General features: G+C 37.1%; 2 protein-coding genes across 2 annotated transcripts; one reads left to right on the top strand and one right to left on the bottom strand.

The window, feature by feature from the left end:
• Positions 1-11,523: 11,523 nt before the first annotated feature.
• LOC120624322 lies at positions 11,524-14,889 on the bottom strand. The gene is made up of 5 exons (XM_039890787.1): positions 14,450-14,889; positions 13,766-14,014; positions 12,755-12,868; positions 11,898-12,219; positions 11,524-11,831 (listed from the first exon to the last, which is right to left on the bottom strand). The coding sequence occupies exons 1-5, from the start codon at positions 14,591-14,593 to the stop codon at positions 11,524-11,526; spliced, it is 1,137 nt and encodes a 378-aa protein (XP_039746721.1). The 5' UTR covers positions 14,594-14,889.
• A 345-nt stretch (positions 14,890-15,234) lies between these two features.
• On the top strand, positions 15,235-21,740 carry LOC120624340 (protein CNPPD1). Its single transcript, XM_039890809.1, has 5 exons — positions 15,235-15,404; positions 16,081-16,177; positions 17,536-17,741; positions 18,503-18,631; positions 19,529-21,740. The coding sequence occupies exons 1-5, from the start codon at positions 15,354-15,356 to the stop codon at positions 20,237-20,239; spliced, it is 1,194 nt and encodes a 397-aa protein (XP_039746743.1). The 5' UTR covers positions 15,235-15,353; the 3' UTR covers positions 20,240-21,740.
• The last annotated feature ends 268 nt before the right edge of the window (positions 21,741-22,008 follow it).

Genomic DNA, 22,008 nt, shown 5'->3' with positions numbered 1-22,008 from the left:
TGCACAAACATTTATTTTAAACTTTTTTTTAAATGCCTTTGAATTGCCAAAGGATTATTATTATTGTAACGTGACACATCTGCAGGAATTACTGGTGGCATTCCGTGTTGCATATACGCATGGTACATGTAAGATGACATCACGTCGCGTTTTAGAAATGTATTTCCACCTTAACAGCCTGCACTGTAGATAATTTAAATTGATTATAATATAAAATATATGTGAGCGGAGATCGGCGTCCAGCTAGGTACGCACCTGTACTTGCCATGTGACGCACTGTCTCGAAATACATTAAATGGTACCTCATAAGTGTAGGTAGACATCATTTTTGACATTCGAGCATCTTAATCAGCTTGGAAACTCCTCTCTGTTAAGATATAGGGATTTAGAGTTTCCTCCACGCTCCATTCGAGTATCAATACACAAATGGCATTGTGCCGCCCGAACCAGGCTGCTGAAGCCTTGGTGCACGTTATGGCTGATTTAAAGTATAAGCTTAACGTAGTGCCATTGTTTAAGTGTAGCGTTCATTAGGTCGCCGAGTAGAATCACATTTGGCTTCAATTACATCGTTCATTAAAAGCAAGCGATTCGGCTCCGCGCGCCGCAGCTATTTCTTAAACCAATAAAATAATGACAACAATGCCTCTGGATATTAGAAAGAGATGAAGAAAGTAATCCCTGTAAATACAAAATGGATCAAAATATATATTTATAGCAACTACACTAGATATAAAGTGTCTATAGAGGGGTAAAATTGTTTAGTTTTTAAAGGGTTGTTTTATAAAAAAAGTTCATTACTACGTATTCCGATTTTTAATGTCCTAATTTCACTAAACATACGATATTAATTTCTCTTTTAGGGTGGACTTTTATTATGATATATACCTAGTTTTCAAATGTTATGCTTGTATCTAAATCCCTTATCTGGGAGCCACTCGCTCACGGTGCCTTATGTTCATGGAGAAAAATTAAGTGTGATTCGATTCGGTGGCCATTTTAGTTAAGCTGTTATCCTTAATGTGTAAACTGTCAAGACCTCGCAAAGTGTAGCTAAGAAGTTTTGATGAATACATTTTTCTGCAGAAAATTGCACATTTTTGTAGTATAACCACGGAATCAAAATGAGAAAAGGCTCACTTATGAAGAAAGTTTTGAGATCATGTCATACAAGAACTGTCAATTTGTCACAGATTCCCTGCATTGATATAAAATGTAGGTAGGCATAAATGGTAAAAATAATGCACGTTTTCACTAAACCTTGGCATAACCTGAATAGAATGCCTAATGATTGAGGAAATATGTATGGAAAAAAACGCTTCACGTAGGTATTGTTGCGCGGTTGATGTATTTCTAGGAAACTCCTTAGATTAGGCGTTAATTATTTAGGCATTGCCTTGTTCGTCGTTAGTGAATAACTGGCATAAGGGCCCGGTCCCTTAGCAAGTAGTATATCTAATCGTTAACACTCTAGGCACTCTAGACAGGCGAATGGGAATTTAGTTGTGTCATAATATGTTACTACCACCACTTAATTCTCATTCAATACTTTTGTTACCTATCTAAAACGTTTACAACTATATTATAGCTAGAATTTTCTTCTTACCTATCTTACCTTACCTACGTTATCTTTTCCTTGTCATGTAACGTATCTATGATTTTCTTCGTTTCTTTTTCAGTACAAAGGATAATGTAAAAAAGACTAAATACCTTCCTTGGTACTAGGTATACTAATAGCGAAATAAAAAAAACGGTATACAAATACTTTTTTGTGTTACTTGAAACCGACTTTAAAATTTATTTAATAACGGAAATCTAAGGTTACTATTATATTTAAACTATAATTATAATTAATAAACTAATTCAAACTCACTCTTGTGAATAAAAATATAAAATTAAAAATTATAATAAATAGATACATATAAAGCGTGTATAAAAATTTTTATTTGAGTGGATATGAGTTTATTTTATATTTTAAAATACATAACATAAAAAAGTAACGAAAAATTGTTTACATGAGTAAGGTAACAAAGAAATGTACATATTACGATTAATAGTTAACAGCCGGCCTTGATTGCCGCTGCCGCTGAACTACTCAACTAGAACAGGTGTTTCTTGTAACTTAAATGTACTAAGAACTTACAAAACAATTGAAAAATTTACCACCAAAATATCGTTCAATTTAATTTAAATAACTATATTGCATAAAAAAGGATATAATGTACCTACAGGACAAAATAAACATAGGTAAAAAGCGAAAGGCGGCCTTATTACTAATAGTGATCTCTTCCAGGCTACCTTTTCGAACAGAGCCAGTGAGACACTTAAGAGGCGGGAGATAGCAATAACACAAACACACCAATAGCTAGTAAAATAAAGATAAGCATAATACATATCTAAATATACAAAAAATAAGTCACAAACGAATAACAACAGATAATATTTCCTTACACGGGATTAAAAAATCGCTAAAGATTGAGAGCGCTGAATTTCGTCAGGCAGAGCGTTCCACAGCCTTGCAGCTCGTTTGGTAAAGGAACCCGAGTAGCGTTTTTATTTGTTAAAGTCTAAAAAATATGCCTAACTAAATTGACAGCTTTCGAGTGCAGCCGAATATATTTAGTAACTAGATGTACAATTTTTGCCGATTTTGCCCAATTAGATTAATTTTTATATTATGTTTAAACTACGATATATTTTCAATTAATTTTAAATTATACAGGATGTTCATCATTTCTGCACAATATAGGTAAATCACAAGAAAGTGAGGTTCACAATGTCTTACAAAAAATGTTGTTACCAAATTAATTATGGTATTATATTGTATTTTTATGTTAGTATCGAAAATTATTTTCTGATGTCTGTTTCTGTATTTTTAGGTACCTTTATAATTTTTTATCAATATGTCTGATTATTTTCTTGTACATTCTGTATGAAGCCAGTGACTTAAGACAAGTCTTTTATGATTTTAATATATAGCAATAGAGTACCTACTGAGGCCAAGTGTAGGTATATTTTTTTGTTATCATACTTGACAGCATTCTGAATCAACCGAATCATGGCTCATAATATTACTTGGCAGGAATCTGAAGAGTGAGAACATTATTATAATAATTGGCGCAGATGTATATAGAGTGAAAATTTTTACCTTATTTTATATTTTGATATAAATCAGAACTAAAATCAGACTGTTCCATAAAAATACTATTCTGCTGAAATTTTGCAAATTTTTATATATAAATTCTTCACATTTAGAACCTCCTGCAAGCTACGTGACGATTACGAAAAATGAATGAATGAAAACATACTGAATTTTCAAGACATTCTAAACCTATGAAATCATCTTTATAACAAAGATCTCAGTCAAAGATGTATCGATTGATTATTACTGAACTCAAATTTAAATGTAAAATACAATTGTTTTCTAATCAGACGTGGCATCTAAATAGACGAAGCTAAACTGCTTGCCTTTAAGTATGCTGGTTAAAATCGGTTTGAATCCTTATTAGTGACTTAATGTTAAAGCTTTCTAAGTGTAACCGAATTTCATAATATAAATCCATATTTCTACGGTAGTTTGTTATATCAATTTACCAACATGTATTATTAACTTCTAAATAATTAAACTGATTATATAATTCAAAAGATCTTTTATTACTGAATCTTCTTAACTCATTGTAGGGGTGGACTGTAATGTCAGAAAGAATTGAATTCCGAAATTTAAAGTTACTACTCTATTTTAAGGCATGTTATTCCATTTTCTCAGTCATCTATTAGGTACTTTTTCAAATTTAGCAACCATTATTTTATGAAAATTCGAATTTGAGTTGTGTTCTGGCTATAGCATTAGGTTAACCATTCTTAAAACCTGCACAGAAAACATTATCGCTGGAAGACCGCAGAGTAGTCGCAAAAAATACGCAATGCAAATAACGGCGTTTAAACAATACGGTTTGCATTCAAAATTCATTTACATCAAGGTTTATAAGCATTTTTAATAGAAATTGCTTATAAACTAGGCCTTCTTAGCTAATAAGAAACAGAGCAACATACACTAGATAGCTTGAATAATAATTATAGTATTGTTTCATCATAAAATTCGAAGTACAGTTCAACTCAAAATTCATTTATTTCAAGTAGACCTAGTTTATAAGCACTTTTGAAACGTCAAGTCTGTTTGTAGTGGCTCTAACACCGGTTCGGAAGGCAGATTCCACTGAGATGAGCCGGAAAGAAACTCAGCAGATTGCTCTTTTCCAACACCATTTTATAGTTTAACAATCTTTAAAAATTTTCTGTTTTGTGAGAGATTAGAGCGGAGGGGCCTGCTTCAAAGTCTTCAGCCTTGTCGTTAATTGCATTACCGTGCAATTCTACTAGTACCTGTATGTTTTCAACCTCCTCGACCGAACGTCATTATTATGTTATTAGTACTGACAAGTTACAGTTTCCAATGTTTAGAAATAGACTACAAAGCGTAAAAGGTTATTTTGCGGTTCGATCTGTAAAGGTAGATACATTGATTACTGTGGCAGGCAACGAACGAGTGTTAAGACAAATCAAACAAATTAAACTTCGTAATTCAAATTTAATACTGTCTAAGAAATAATTACATATTAGCTTAAATACAAAAGCATTTAACGTGATTAAAAATGCACATACCCCCCTTGCAGATGAATACTAACATAAGTTAGTACAGAGTTCCGTAGTCACTATTCAGTCCGATTGCTGTTACTAAACAAAAGCAAACTTAAAAAAGTTGTAACCAAAGAACATTTTAATATGCAATACTACTTATTTTAGATTAAATTATTAACTCTCACATTTCACAGCCTTTAACAACATTTCTAAATACAATTTAATAAACAAAAAATCAACGTAAAGATCGCCCTTGATAACACGTTTCCCTTGTCCATTAAAATTTGTAATCAAGACACAATTAAAACTAGTGTCTTTTAATGATATCATCATCACTTCAACCGATTGAAGTCCACTGCTGGACATAGGTCTTTTGTAGAGAGTTCCAAAATCCACGCTCCTGGGCCGCTTGTTTTCAGGCAGCTCCTGATGATTAATGAAATAGCTGCCCCATATTAAAGTTAAAATAACTTTTGTATTGCATAGCAACGGCACTTTCCAACGTGCTATAGACAGTTTTTCAACAACGACAACGTTCGCGTGTAGAAACAAGCCAGTGCCAGACAAAATCCAAACACATGTTATAATTTAAATGTCTGCGCTAATCAGAGCATTTTATCACTACCCCGAACATCAGTTCATACGTAGCTATTAAATTCATTATGAACTAGGGATAACCAGTCACAGATTTCAATGTTTATAGATTGATTCCAAGACATCAAATGAGAATTTCCGGGTCGATCACACTTTGAAATCTGTATCATGTGAAGATAAAATTGCTGTGTTCTGCCGTACTCGTCGACAATAACATTGCAAACTTTCACCACAAGTGTCTGCAAGGACAGGCTGCATTAGAACGGTTCGCCAGCTGCAAAATGACAGTTGTATGCAGCCAGTGACTGCATATGAACTGCACGAACATCATGAAGCTGTAAACTACAATTTTGCAGCTAGTGCAGTTGTAATGCAGACATGTGTGAAAGTAAAGCATATCATGTACGAAACACGACCAGCCCTTGGAGTGGCGAACGCTATGTACTTACGTAATACGCTAAACGGTGCGGCGTGCTTCAATGACGACCTTTAGAAAACTTTCTTCTACGGAACCCACAAGTACATTTATTAGTGATAGTTTAATCAATATATTATTAGACATACCTTTAGGTACACAATTGGTTCTTTTAAAATTATAATGAGATCATTTTTATTTACTACAATGATTATAATATTACTATCCCATACGACCTTTTTATCTTTTAGGAATTAGATTTTACATTCCAATCGACCCAGTAGTTTGGTCTCTGACCTTTCAGCGAATAAATTGCTGGGCCTAATAAGACATATAATGCAGCGCTCCAAATCGTAAAAATTTGCTGATAGTTGCAAGCCGGTGGTATTGTGTCAACCCCACAAAAAATATATGATTTACATAAAAACAACCGGTAATACAACAGATAAAATGGCCATATACAGTGACAGGCAGTAGCGCCGCGCTCGCAATCTATTGTTTAAGAAAAGTTTCACTGCGCCGAAGTAATCATTGTTTTAATAAAGGATCTAGATGTAGTGGGCATTCTTGGAAAGAGGATATGCTAGCATTGATTATGGGCGAAAAGATTAGGCTCTTTGTTTCAACTTGCCAATGGTGATGACACGTTCGAGATGGCGACCTAACTGACTCGCAACAAGTGAAACGAGCGAGCGTGAGCGGCGACATATTGGCAACCATGAGCGTGTTGCAATGAGGAACACAGCTGTATAATGCATTAACTGGGTTACCGTTCAAAAACAAACTTTTTATTAGAATTCACGGTTACCTTATCAGGGAGAACTGCGCCGTTTAAGATAGTTTCTTCCTGGCCCAGGTTATACCTCTGAACGGAGAAGTAAATAAAAACCCTTTCTCCGTGTCTCCACTTGCTTATTTTATAACTGACCACTTTTCCAACAATCGTGTCACATACGGTTATCACCAGACTCTGATTTTCAATCATTAATTATTAAAATTGCTACAAACGTTAACGTATGATCAAACAATGTAATAAGGACAATATAACTAATGCTATTTACAAATCATTGTAATTATATCTACGTCGTGAGTTTTGTACTGTTTAACTACCTTAAACCATATAACGATTACAGTATTACAACATGCTATATTTGATTCACAAACTTTAAATTGGCAGAGCTCTCAGGCTCGATTAACAAACAGGAAGATGCGGGTCCAAATCCTACAGGTTTTTATTGTTTATTCATGAAGTGAAACTTCTTTAAGGTGTGAAAAGGTTAAGTTTGAACGCGGTGCACGTTGGGGAAACGTTAGTAAAACCCAACGTCTAAAACCTGTTAGAAAAAGAAGGGCAGCTGAGGTGACCCCACCTGATTTCGATATCAAGTAAGAAGATAATTCAAAGAAGTTTCACTTATGCAGCATGCATACTGCATAGACGTAGCATTAACATGAAGTAACCTTGAAATTTGATAATTCACAATCGTAGTAGTTTTTTGTATTAATACATAATAAAATTAAAATGGACCGTATTGTACCTATTTTAAACCCACACATTCTGCACAAGTGACTTGTATTTTACAAAAATTCTATAGTGTTAACTATGTTGTACAATTGCAGGCCAACTTGATCTTTTGAACAAGGACTGTAAGGTCCGCTTTACTTTAACATAATTCTACGATTGCGATCGTGCAAATCTCATAATAACTGCAGTGTTGCGAATTACAGCAAATTAAGCTTTATCTACCTTATCTAAATGATTAAATTAATAAATTCACGGGCAGCGCTAATAAGCACAAAGGGACGACTATTGACTAGAAGGCGTTTTGAATTTAAAAAAACGATATCTGAGCGAAATGTGGTGCAAATTCGGCTGTATAAACTAGGGCACAGTTTTAATGACCAGAATGTTTTATTTTTTTATTTATAAATGCACACATTTTTGGATTGTGGATACAATCCAAAAATGAGGAAGTGAAGCACTTCGGCTCGCGGTTGGATGGTAAAGCGTACCCTATACGAAACATATTTAGAATCCAGAATCGAGATAGACGGACAACTTTGCGATGGTGTTTCAAACTTTGAAGGCTACCACCTACTGGCCTCATCGCCGATGAGTTTACTAGTACCACAATACAAAGCTTCTGACAACCTAGTGAGGAATCGAAAGCAATTTCTACCACTTTGGGACCCCAACATCCATCAGTCCTGTTGTCAGTAGCTTCGCAACTCGATGAGTTTTCGGAAATTTTGACGTAGTCCACCACGCTGGCCCAGTGACTCCACACGCCTTTGAGATTATGGAGATCTCACAGGCATGCAGGTTTCCCTACGATGTTTTCCTTCACCGTTGAAGCATATTCCTTCGTATTTCTTCATTACAGAATTGTTTACGTTGTTTACACTTCCTCGGCTATAGAGTGAGCTTTCTTATAAGGCTGATAGTGCTACCATGTTACAGATCCTAAGTCATCATTTGCAACCCGTACCTACAGCTTTAGTATTAAAAGTGGGATATGTTCTAAAAATCTCCCTAATCCTAAATTTTCTGTAACCATCGATGAAAATGGTTTCGCAAGAAATGACATTTAATTAAAAAGTAGATTTAGAGCGGCAAATCAATTTAGGACTTTCTATACAATCGAATTAGCACCATTGTCTATGTTATATTTTAAATTTACGGGCTTCAATTTACGTATAATGAAGAGCAAACACAGTAAAAATATATCTAATAACAACCAATTATCTGAATCTCACATCAAACTTAAGTAGGTAATTAAGCAAAAAACATGACATTTGTCAAATAACGATATTTGATCGTAAATAAATAATTACAGCACCCCAATGGACAAGTGTGAGTCGCCTGAGTGAGATGGTATTATCAATTTGATATGGAGTTTAAAAGTTAAAAAAAAACACATTCGGAAGTATTTACTAAATGGCAGAGTTCAAAATAAGGTCAGCACTTAACCCAGAGTGAAGTTTTGGGGTATACTCGCTCGCCTTTAAAAATAATATAAGTATTAAAAACCAGTTCTTTACATAATTTTACAGTGGTTAGTGGTTTGATGCCAATAAATAAAATTAAGTCAGGCTCGGAATAAACAAAAGTAAATATTACGTAAAATTTCATTCTTGAAAGAAGAAATAATGATTTCACATAGGTAATACTTATTTATATTACAAACAAAATATGACGACATAAGGAAAATATAAAGACTAATTAAATTAAATAATAAATATAAGTACCTATGTAATAATTTAACTGTACACGGTTTAAACATAATTGTGATACGTTTATACTGACTATCCTATTTGTTTATACAAATGCTACTGTAAATGTTTTAAAACTATTTTGTGAAGAGTTATGGCTGCGCCTATTGTATCACGGATTTACGGCTAAAGTAAATTGACAGGAGTAATATAAAAATAATAATATATAAAATATTGCAATTGCAACACAGAAAATAAATTTCTAAGTTATAAATATATATATATATTTATTAAAAATTGCGGGATTTCTAAGCTGTCGTGGCCAGTTTGCTTTGACCGTTCCGCCCCCTTCCATGTCTTTCTCGCTCTCCATTTTTTTGCCTAGCAAAGGAGGGAGAGAGAGATTAAAAAAGTTAAACAAAGGCTTTGAAGTAACGTGATGTTTTACGAATGTCAAGATACTACAGCGCCGTCATCTTTAGTAAATATTTCTTAGTGGCTTTTCCATTACATGTCACATACTTCACTTTCATATTCGTCTTTAAAGTCCTCTGAACATGGCGGTAAAAAAAGGTGAATTATTGGTCAGATTTTCTAGTCATACGCTTTTTAAATAGATTGTAATTTTAAAAAAGACTGCTCTAGAGGTATTAGATAAGTACGGTATAGGAGAAAACGTATGGTATGGGGAATTGCGCTTATACTATCCTCTTAAGAATTTATCTGCGCCTAGCATACATACATAATATTAGATTTGTCAACACCAACCGAATTGGCGGTCAAAGACATCGCTCTCACAATGTTATTTGCAGAAAAGGAGTATATCATTTTCATCCTAATTTTTTTTTATTTACACACATCGCATCGTTCATTAGAATTGCAAAAAAAGCAATAAATATCACTAACCATAATTAAAATTTACAATTTAAGTAGATCTTGCGATTTAACTGTATGGAACCAGTACTTTTAGTACGAGTCATAATCGTAGTCATTTTCGGTCTTCAGGTATATTTAAAGTATCTAATTTCACCGAGTTTCCATACTTCTGAATCAAAAAATACTATATTTTTTTATACAAACAAGCTTTCAATATTCTTCTCAGCAAGCCCTTTATTTGATACCAATATAAACGGAGGGCATATAAAATACTTGATTGTTTTTTAAATGTCAATTTGCTGCCATGCGTTGCTTAACAAACTATTCGTTTTACAAAATTTCAGTTCAATCAGCTGGTATAAAATTCATATGAAGATTTAAGCCCACACACTTTTACACTAACATGGCAAATTGAGTAAAAGCTTGTAAAACAGCACAGAGTAGACGACTTTAATACCCGAGTTTTAAGGTTCATTTTAGTGTATCGATAACTGATGTAGTCGGAAACGATACTGCGACTACGAGCTTACTTATATTAAGGGCAAAGGTTTCAGAGACTAACCTTGAAGCCCATTCAAACTTTATATAACACATATCATTATTATTATCATTGTTTAATTCACAGGTGTCTAAGATAGAAAACTGGCACGACACTTTGTGTGACACAAATGTATGTGTGAAACTTTATTAATATAGTTCTGATCACACACGCTTTCTCACTGCATTATTATAAAACAGGTGCCAATTTGAATATGTAAAATCTCTAGCTAAACTTTTACTCTTCTAATCTCGTCTTCACTAAGCGTTGCAGAAAGGGATAGTCGTATTTATAGAATTGATATATTGATTGAGTTCAGAGATGTGTGTACAATATAAGGAGAACCAGTAACGATGTTTAAAGAATTTGTATCTTGAGCTATTCGCATCGGAGAAAGAACTCTTTTTAAGGAATATAATATGTCAAATTCGTGTAAAAACACATCAAGAAAAGAGTCTTGCAAATGAGTTCCATGCGGCACTAACAATGTAATCGTGAGACTGCACGTAAGCTGCTAAGCAATTCTCGAAATTGTTCTACTATGTTGAACTATGCAAGTGGCAAGCTTTGTTTGTGAGCTACCACCTTTGTTTGTTGTTTCGCATGAGAAGTGTACATGAGCCAGTATATTCAAATGTGGTATCTTATCTTTATAAAAACCTTAAAAACGTGAATAATTTTACAAAATCCAAATCTTGCGTGGTTACGGTGTAAATTTTCAAGTTAACTGACTCGACATTGGATTAAAGTTAATCACTGTTCGTGCCAGTAAACGTTGCAGTTTAATTTCAAATCGAAATATTAACGTCAATCCGGTGCCACATTAGTAAATTGTAAATTTCAACAGGGACCTTCTTCTCCAATACGTATGTTACGATTTGAAATTGTCATACTTGACCTGATGTAACTTTTTCAACTACATTCCTTTAGACCGAAAATCCATATCCATAAATTTACTGCGTTTTAAACGCGGCTTGTACTCGACTCCAACCACACGTGATGGAAGCAATGAAGGGGTCTAGAATTCTGGCCTAAATAACCATAAAAGGTTATAAACCTTTCAAAACTATCGTGCCTGGTCGACCCCGGGTTCTGCCTAACATGGGCGTGCGAGGAAGACACCGGTGCTTTCTTTAGCGGTCCTGGAACCTCCCCGAATGTACTAAGGATGACCAGCGCGGGCAAAAATAAAAATCTCACCAGGAGATTTACCATCCGGAACAAAAAAAAAGGGTCGAGTTGGGCTGGCCTACACTTGCGGTGTCCGGGCGCGGGTGGTGGCGCGGGTGGCGCGGGTGGCGCGGGTGGCGCGGGTGGCGCGGGTGGCGCGGGTGGCGCGCGCGGCGGGCGGGGTGGCGGCGCGCTCGGTGCGCTCGTCGCGGGTGCGGTTGCCGGGCGCGCGCCGCCAGCCGGCCGCGCCGCGCACGGCGTAGCGCGCCTCGTCGAAGCCCGAGCGCGCGCCCAGGATGATGCTGAGCGCCGACGCGTCCTGGCCGTGGCAGCCCGAGTAGCGGTACTGCGGCTTCTTGTCGAAGCGGCAGCCCGCCGACTGCGCGCCTGCAAGCGGAAGGGCGCGTTAGGGCGGAGAGGGCGCGGGGCGCGGGGCGCGGGGCGGGCACGCACCGATGGGCATGATGCAGTCCAGCGTGAGCGCGCACTGCACCCAGTGGCGCATGAGCGCGCCCAGCGCGGGCCGCGGCGCCAGCAGCAGGCGCGCCACGTCCAGCATCTGCACGAACAGGAAGTCGTCGGGGTCGGCGCGCAGGTAGTGGAACATGCGCGGGTGCGTGAGCGACGTGACGGCCGCGCGCCGCGCCCAGCCCAGCACGCCCAGCGAGCCCGCGCCGCCCGCGCGCGCCCACAGCGCCGCCAGCGCGCGCGCCGAGCCCGCCCAGCGCTGCGCCGGCGCGCAGTACACCACGCCGCCCACCCGGCTCAGCGCGTGCTGCGACACGAGGCGTTTCGTTACAACAGCGGAGCTCAAACCGACGCTACCGGGATTCAAATCCCTTAATGAACGCTGATTTTACGCCGATATAAAATCCTTATAAAAGTGTTGCAAAATTATAAAGTAGGTAACTAAATAAACTATTTAAAAATTATTCAAGGCCAATAGAATAATAATATCATCAGTGTGTGAGGGCTGCCTCTTATCTGGCTTTTTGTTATCGATTAGTCGAGCGGGCGCCTGTTGAGACATCGATACTATCGGCTCTCGTAATATGATCGCATATTTATCAGCAAAAAGGAGGATCAAATTGCGATTAGACGCGTACGTTTCATTTTGCTTGACAATCTCGCATGAAATCTGAAACCGTTTGGTGATGTAAATGGTGGTTAAACCTTCTATTTACTTTCAGAATAATTTTAAAAGGACCTAATGAAGAATTTCAGATATATATCACTTCTAAGTCGTTGTTTAATAAATAGGGGGTATACCTTTGGTGGGGCTAAGGGGAAACGACGCCGTGTTATCTCACCTGAATGATAAGCGGCCTAAACGCGGTTATGCTCTCGTCACTCACGTGCGAGGGAAACAACTCCAGGTCGAAGTCTACGACGGCGCACTTTGAAGAGTTGCAGTAGTTTGACACCTGAAATGATACATTACAATTTACAACAGTTTTCTCAACTTCTCTTTTTTCTTTTAACCAAGGAGGACGTATTTTGGTACTTATACAGATTCACGTTTGTTGATGTATACAAATAATTAGTGTGTGTTGGCAGTTTTAACATTTTTATTTTGTTTTGTACAAGTTGTGATAGGTTTAGTAGAATAGTTCTTTTCTTATTACAATATATATTATGCAGCTTATCACTTTATCAAGCACCATCATATAAACCAATGGGCATGCACAGCTGAGCATAAGTCTTGTGTAGGGACCTTGTGCCACCTGCAATAACTAGTAGCTTAATTAATCAGCACACATAATTACCTCTTGACAGATACTCTGATAATAACAGAATACAGTAAAATAGACTCCACATTGTAATTGTTCTAAATACAGTTCTAATACTGTAATATAATTGTCTTTTGGTACTCATAAACCATAATATGTGAGTTGTTTTCTACTACTCTACTACTACTACCTTGTAATATAGAAATTCTGTAATTTTTGAATGTGCTGGTGTTTTAAGCCTATGAGTGAGTACATAAAAATATGGTTTTTGACCGCTCCAAGCACACATTTTGAGGTAAACAATAACTTTAAGGAAAGGCAAAAGTTAACAATGGTTGATTTTTCCTTGAACTACCTACAAATGAGTAACAGCATTCATTTTATGAATTTTTTTTATAGAGAAATCAATTTTTTTAATCATCGTCAATTTAGGGCTTGTACGTACGTACGTTTACTGCCTAATCTAAAATGAACATACTACTGGATGCAACAGTATATTAAAACTGTGTTTATGAAGTTTGAGAAATCCTGTTTTATTTAGACAAAAACATTAAACTTCAACAAGAGACATTTTATCAGACATATTATTACCATAGCCAGTGAGTAGGGCTTCAATCCTAAGTTATAAACAAGTATGGTATATGGCAAATGAGCCATATCATGTATGAATGCTATAACCAGTGCATGGTCGTCATTCCTTGCATGTGTTATCAACACAGGCACTGTGGTGTTATGCCAGACTTCAGTTGGACCCTCCAGACCCACAAGGCGGAGATAGCGTTCCTCCTGGACCAGGTGCTGTTCTTCTTCATCGCGAAGCTGTTCCTGGGACAGAGAAACCTGTTTTGTTGTGATATTAAGCTTACATTAGTAAATAATACACAAGGATAACTAAGTATAACTTGCCAAATGGCAAGTTTTATGAAGGCCTCCGTAGTGTTGAACCTTCAAGTCTGTTTACTGGTTTGAAAATGAAGACTCTACTGAGAAGTCATTTTCAAGGAAATCAGCAGTTACTTTTTACCTACATAAATATTGTGCTTTCTATTATGTGGTGATAAAAGCATTTAGATTATTTAAGGAGGAGAATAGCCATTTTGTCAAATTCATAACTTAAAAATCAGCTATAACATAAAGCAAAGCTGTACTTAAAACGCTTAAAAGATACAGGGTTTTTCTTTAGAAGCGAAGTCTTTTCGGCGCGAATTGAGGTAAATAATATGTGAAACTATATCAGGAAATGTATAAACGAGTGGGCACAGTAAAACTGGTTACCTGAAAGTCCTTGATATGTTGATGGGTTTGCGTGACAATGCTTTGAAACGACTGTGGTGGCTGTGAGTGGAAAATTATCAGAAACAGACTTATAGCAAACACTGATGTAGAAAACAGCAAAAAGCTTTTAGTTTTCATTTTCATTTTGATCACATTATCACCACAGTTTATCAGAGTACTTTTTTCATATTTTTAATTTAAAAAAGCACATTTGCAACACCTTTGTGCAAGATCTTTTGTAAATTATAACAAATCAATAACACTGACAGCAGCATACACACCCCATAAAAAATTATGTAAACACTTCAAACTTTAAAAGGTTGGTTCTACAGATAATTGCAGGGTTTTAAATTGGTCGAGTAATAAGTTATAACTAATAACCATCATTCAAAGATATTTAAATTCCGAAATTTTTAGCTAAAAACAATCAAAAATTTCACTCACAAACGGCAATTTTTTTTGACACTGACGGACCTGACCCACTGACAAGTGTTAAGTGTCAAATATCTGAGTCAAATACATCAAATATACTTTTTTGATATTCTGTGCATAAGTCTATGGAACATAGATCAAAGGTACTACTGAGACTTTATTAATAACCCAAAGAAGAAGAAGACTTTAGTATTCATTGTTGTTAGACTGAGACCCTGAGATGAGACCTTCACAGGGTGGGGTCTCTGCTCAGGGTCTGGTCTAAAACCACTGCATACATGGAGACATTAGTTAAAAAAAACTCTGGTAAAACCTGTTGTCTGTGGTCACAACACAGAGTAGGTACAGAGAAAACACTGAATATTGCGGCTCGGGCTGTGTGTACGATCAGGAAAATTAAAAACTATTTATTTTAATTGTTGATAAATTACACGTTTACATGTTTTAATTTTTAAAAGTACTCATCTTTGAAATGCCCAATATATCAAAACGAAGAAAGGACGGCTCCAGAGCTAAGATCAAGGTATACAAAGGAGGTCATCTACAACGTAGCAAAGCGCATTTGAAAATAAATAATAAAATTAAATCTCGCTTAAACTTTTAATTCTATTTTTTTGTTATGGCGCTTCTATTCCATTCTCTATATAATTCGTACATCATTAATAACATTTTATGAAAAAGCGCAATCAGTAAAATTATAATAGTACTACAATGTGGTTCTAATGACGACATTTACTTTGCGATAACGATAAAACAATAAATTTAACACTGAATCTCTAACACTCTTAAACATAACAGTAACAACCGCATGGCAACTTTATTGTAATATGGATATTATATAGATTTTAATTTTGACTTCAATATGTTGCTTTTGAGTATGACTCATTTTTATGTACATCCTTCGCCTATTACTAGGATATTATCTAGCAAAAGTATCGTGAAACCTAGAAGAGGCTAGAGGCTTTAGAGTTTGACTCAACCTTGCTTATCGAGCAAGATCTTAATATCACTAATGTGAATTTGAAAGTTTGTCTAGAAGCAGGTATTACTTTTCAAACTTGTATGTGAAAGTTTAGTAAAATGTCTGGAAACTATTAACCTAACTTTACAATGACTGGAAAGATTTTTAAGCAATTTAAATGAACTTGGATAACTTGTGAAAAGTGAAATTTTCTTACTTTCTTTATTTGTTCTCACAGACTATGGGTGATCACAAGGAGTTTCTGAAGAGAATCACTAAGACCTTGTATTACGGAGAGCTGCCATCTCTGCCATGCTTGAGTCTCCCAGTCACTGGTACATACATTAAGTTTTCTAATGGGATAATCATGACCTTTCCATTCATGACCAATCGGTAAAACCTTATTACGTAGGATAAAGTGGAGTCATTTTTTTGACTGTTTGAAAGTATGAAAATGATTTTCAGCAAGTGGTAGTCTATGCCATAAAGCTGTATATGGAAGTTGTGGATATATTTGTCAATTTTTACAAGACTTGTGTGTATTTTATGCATGAATAATGTGTTTTTCAGCCTATTAAATGTATGTTAGTCCTATTATGATTCTCCAGAGCCCAGTAGTAGAGAAGCTCTGGAACCCAGGATTAAAATACTATATGTTACATAAACAGAGGAACACTTTTAATGCTATGCAAGAAACACATCTTATGAAATGACACCCTTCGGACTGGAAACCTGCGTAGCAGCTTAAATAGGCATGGGGGTAGTAGGGACTTCCCTGGACAAGCTTGGCCACAAAATGCTTTAATAGGTACTACTACTAAAAATTTAAATGCGGAAGAGTCTATGTAAGATTTGCAGTCAATGATTGCAACTATTTATAATTTCCAAATAATACTGGTTGCCTCTCGAAGTAGGAGGGACATCTTTAGTCCAAAAAGTTCTGCAATGGTCAGGCTGAAATTTTAGCATGATATATAATATGCATTTTATTTTGTTGGTCGACCCCCAACGAGGTGGACAGACGACATTAAGCGCGTCGCAGGTAGCCGTTGGATCCAAGCGGCTCAGAATCGTGGAACTTGGAACTCCCTACAAAAGACCTATGTCCAGCAGTGGACGTCTACCGGTTGATGTGATGTGATGATAATATGCATTAAGGATTGTTTTTATCTATTTTACACAACAATTCAATCACTATGTGCCACAGCGAAGCGTGGCAGGGTACAACTAGTAATTTATTAATAATATATAAATGTACTTAAGATGTCACTTACTTTTGCCTGTCAAAGTTGTCACCCAATAATTTACCAAATTCATTGAGTTGGTACTTATTATTTTATTGACGGCCGATTGGCATTTGGCGCAGTGAACAGCGACCCTGTTTTCTGAGTCCAAGACTGTGTGTTCGATTTCCACAGCTATTGTCTTATTTTATTATAACACCATTAATAATGTGGCCATGATAGAGTGAAACTTAACTACCCTTTGTGCTGCATGCGCTCCTTCGCGCTTTTTTCCTGTGCGGACGTGTACCCGCGTGCGTATCTGGTCGGCACGTACACTATAATTTCGTATTCACTCTTGCGGGACGCAGTTTAACTACAGGCACGCGCTAGGCGTGCCGAAAACCCGCAGGACAGGAAAAGTGGCCTTAGTGTAGAGCTGCAGGCTTGAGTGGTTGAGTCGGTCGCAGAGATCTCGTGCGAGGCGTGGTCGGCGGCGCAGCGCGGGCGCTCGCTGCGGCGCCTGCACGCGGACGCGGCGGCGCGCATCGCCCGCTCCGCCTGCGTGTCGCCGTGCGCGCTCGTGCTGGCCATCCTGTACCTCGAGCGCTTGAAGCGCTCCAACGCCGAATACCTGTGCTCTGCTGCGCCCGCTGATCTCTTCCTCATCTCATTGGTAACGTCTTAATCGCACGATCTTACTTGGCCGGTAGTCGCAAATCTAGTAACTCTTCCGAAAAGTACTACCGCCATGCTTATTTCTGCCACCAAGCAGCATTGCTACACATGCTGCTTACCACCGACGCCTCAGATTGATGGACACAGGACGGCACTTCGCAGGACGTGCCCCTCGCATACCCTGCGAAGTGCTGCTCTGTTTATAGGCGATGGGTTTCCACTTGCTCTTTAAAAAAGGTGCAATGTCACCATTAAGGTCCTTAACTTTTATTTACATATTCTTATATCTATTAACATAGAAACTCAAACTCAGAAAATTTGAATTAGGCAAGTCATTCAAATTTCTTTAGGGCTTCCAGTACTGTGTGTAACTTAGTATTGGTTGAGAATCTAAATTTTTTTTTCCAGTCATAATTTTAATGCATCAGTTACGTGAATCTGTAACTAAAGCAGAACTATCTCTCTTTTGGTTTTCCATAAAACGAACAAATAACGCGAACGCCCAATGTTATTGTTGGGTTTACATTAATGTGCTAACTCTAATAGAGGCTAGTCTCCTATTGTTATTGATTTGACCCTAGCTAATATATTATAGAATAAGAAAATATTCTTGGGAGAAGTGGATACACGAGCAGTCCTTTAAACACTTTGATCCTTATTGATGCCAAATGGTTGTCCAGTCGTTATAGTAACCTCGCTCCAAAGCTGGGCAACTTATGAACAGCCTTCGAAATAATTTCAATAAATGTTATGTTGCAGATGGTGAGCAATAAGTTCTTGCAAGACGATGGGGAAGACGATGAAGTGATCTGCTCGGAGTGGGCGGCCTCCGGGGGACTCGACCTTAATCAGCTCAAGAAATTAGAAGTAGAATTCCTTAGCGCTATAGTGAGTTTTTTTTTTTTTACTATTTCATGGCTTTGAGAGTTTTATGTGTCACGGTTAGAGCTTCATCAATGTGTAGGGTGCAAAACTCTTCTACACTATATATTACAGTACCTAATATTCTTGCTGGAATTCAAATTGATGTCCCATTGAAGGGTGCCGCCTTCTCCATTGTAGAACAGGAATTTAGGGCTTCAATATATGTATATACTAGCTCCAATGCAAGTTGGTGGGCACTGATTTTTGTGTGCATTTATAATCTTGTGGTGCGTCATCAATCATTTATAAAAATCTAATTTAAAAACATATAATCAAGGGAATCTGGCTACGTGAAATTATATTCACGTTAAATTTTAATATTCCTATTAGCATCTGCTAACATCCTAGTAACTTAAGTCTTTAGCGGCGTGAGGAAAAAATCATGGGAGTGAAATTATGCGATGTAATGAAATGCGCGCGCAAATAATTGCACGATTTTATTATGGAAACCGTGTGAGAGGCGAATACATCGTCCGCCAGCTAACTTTTTACAAGTTAGCTATAGTCGATATTTAAAGTTCGCAAAAAAAAAAAATTGACAGTGTACACTTTCAATTGTCAAGTCAGCGGGCTCATTCCGGCGATTTAATTGATTAAATTGTACAAAAATCTTGAAATTTTAATGTTCAGTGAAACTTGGTGGTCCGATAATGAGGTAACTAGATAAAATCGTTACAATAAAACTTTCTATGTATTAAATGCCTTTTTTCTTTTGTTAGTGTCGTTTCCTCCTCGTAAAATAAGGCGTTAGATAAAATTTTTGAAAAGATTTTTATCTTGTTACGCCAAAGAAGTATAACTTCTAACTCACACGTTTTTTGTATAAAAATTTATCAAATCTACATAAGAATTGTCTTTTAGGATTGGAACGTGTACGTGAGTGACAAGTCCTTCGAATCAGGCCTTCTGTGGCTGGAGCGACAAGTCGCGCTGAAACAGGCGCAATCGCGAGGGTTCTTCACTTACTCTGACCTCGCGGCGACCTGCGACGCTACTTTAGCCGCCGCTATAGCTAGAGACGCAATACTGGGTCTTTCTACGATTCTTGCACTTCTAACTTCAGCCGTGGTGTTACTACTAGCGCACGGTGTCGCGAAAACTACCCTGTCTACTAATATCTCCCCTGCCTCTCCTCTCAGGACCACTCAAATCATACCTAACCTTTCAAATGGATCTGTTGAAACACAAACCTACGATACTGTGTATGGACTGAACGAAGACTCGGTGCCAACTAACTTCGAGTGCTGCAACCAGTGGTTGAAGTACCAGGAGACCATAGAAACGAAGAGAAACTGGTTCGACGCCGTCGTTCTTTACGACTGGAAATCCTTCGAGCCTTGGTGGTCGAAAACATCTGTCATGAACTGGCTGTACCAAAGTTCGCTGATTACTCCGATGCAGAGATGGCTAGAAAAGAATAATTTGTATGCGGAAGTTTTCAAAAAGGACCATAATCCACAACAAATACTTGGGTGCGACAGTAACAGCAGGTTCAGTGAGCGAAGATGCGTCCGCCAATCTCTTAATCTTAGCAAATTGAACGTTTTCATGGCGTCCATTTCCGATCGGTAGAATATATTTATTGGGATTATAGTAGTGGCGAGACCGGTTGTGGCACGGAAACAATATTTCTTCCATATATCGATTATGTAACGGTTCCGTGCTACAATCTTTGCGTAACTAAAGCCATTCTTGATTTGTGAACGAGAATGTGTCCGTGTTAAAGATCCGCCTTCGTCACTTCTACAATATCGCCTTAATTCTACACTAATATGTACGCGCAGCAAGCAATTTTTCTTCTACTTAAATTCCAAGTGAATCGAGCTAATCAAATCATAAAAGATGACAATATCATTTTCGCTTCAGACTCACGCTTGAGATTTATGGTTCGAGGAGTGTCGACATCGAAATTTGTTTTCAAAATTTCTCGGCGATGAAAATTACTTAAAGCCACCTCGCTATGGCGCGTTCCGATTGGTGTAGAATAAAAAAAAATAAACGAAAAAAAGCATTTTCTATCGGAAGGGTTGTTCGTATACTTAATTAAAACGCCCAAATGTGAAGCGACCATCGATGTGTGTATATACAAAGGCCTAAGGCATAAATACAATCGTAAATCAAGCTAATTGTAAGATTGGATTAATAGACGGCAAGCCAAACGCACTCATTATTATTTTTCTTTTTAACGTTATTTGAAAACTTAACCATTTAAGTTTTATCTTAAAAAATTAACCTCCCAAGTATTAGGATTGAAAACAATATTATTTATTATTAATGAACGTATTTGCGGCATGTCTATTAACATCGATGGTGCAGCAGAATTCTGAAACGCCATTTAACTGCTAAGCGCATCTTAAGTATTAACTTGTAAAAAGTAATTGTACAAATAACTGCTCCTGTACTGGTAAGCGACCAATTCATCATTTAAAACCCTTGACATGCGACGGGAACCATTATAATATAAGAGGTGCGTTTCATTTAAATCTGTATTTCCACACTACGCGCTTCCATCATGGACCTGTGCCTTCTATAGACGCAAGGTGAAGCGCACACGTGTGGACGCGTGTACAGTGTACAGGTGTTTCAGTATTCGAGGGTGAGGATGAGGCTAGACCGAGCGACAACTACGCAAGCATGATCCCTTTCCCACAGATAAATAAATATCTACCTTGTCAATTTGTTCACAGCAGTGATTTTTAATACAGATTTGTTATTCTGTTCGTTATCTTGGATACGGAAGATAAATATGGTCGCTACTTAACTAATTTTCCGCGTAAAGCTAGCTTGCAAAATTGTTCGGTCGGTCTTAGCTGACTTTCAGGCGATAATATTTGTGTACTTTTAATATATCCTTTCCTATGTTGTTGTTGGAATTGAAATTGGATTTGGTGAAAACACCAATAAAAGAGAAAAAATTAACTTGTTAAGCTCTTTATATTGATTGGACGTTGATAACTTCTTCATCCGTTGATCCTTCTTATCATTAAAACTGAACGTTTATTGTTGTGAAACTCTTATACTATGTATATATTTTTGTACGTGTTGTAATTAAATAAAAGGCATTTTTAGAGAATGTGTTTTGTATTATTAATTAATATCCTATAGACGACCAAACCAAGGCATTGTGGCCTGTCATTGCGTTGGACCAATCATATAAGTTTTTGAAAAACTCCGCCTTTTGATTGGTCGGACGTAGTACTTAAATTTGCCCAGCGCCAAGAACTCTGATAGGACGCTTTGGTTCGGCCTTCACTATACTATGTACAAAAATACGTCAATCAATAAAATTTATTGAGAAATAATTTAAATGTAAATGCATTAGTTATATAAAATATACTCGT

This window comes from Pararge aegeria, chromosome 6, assembly GCF_905163445.1.
Source record: "Pararge aegeria chromosome 6, ilParAegt1.1, whole genome shotgun sequence".
Lineage (NCBI taxonomy): Eukaryota > Metazoa > Arthropoda > Insecta > Lepidoptera > Nymphalidae > Pararge > Pararge aegeria.
This window is presented reverse-complemented; position numbering and strand designations above follow the sequence as displayed.

Excerpts from the sequence above, each read along its gene's own strand:
- LOC120624322 (XM_039890787.1), bottom strand. The coding sequence starts at position 14,593 with ATGAAAATGAAAACTAAAAGCTTTTTGCTGTTTTCTACATCAGTGTTT. Across the intron at positions 12,869-13,765 it reads AGCCCTACTCACTGGCTATG|GTGTCAAACTACTGCAACTC; the intron begins GTAATAATATGT and ends GTATCATTTCAG. Across the intron at positions 12,220-12,754 it reads TTAGGCCGCTTATCATTCAG|CACGCGCTGAGCCGGGTGGG; the intron begins GTGAGATAACAC and ends CTCGTGTCGCAG.
- LOC120624340 (XM_039890809.1), top strand. The coding sequence starts at position 15,354 with ATGCCCAATATATCAAAACGAAGAAAGGACGGCTCCAGAGCTAAGATC. Across the intron at positions 15,405-16,080 it reads GCTCCAGAGCTAAGATCAAG|ACTATGGGTGATCACAAGGA; the intron begins GTATACAAAGGA and ends TTGTTCTCACAG. Across the intron at positions 16,178-17,535 it reads CTTGAGTCTCCCAGTCACTG|AGATCTCGTGCGAGGCGTGG; the intron begins GTACATACATTA and ends AGTCGGTCGCAG.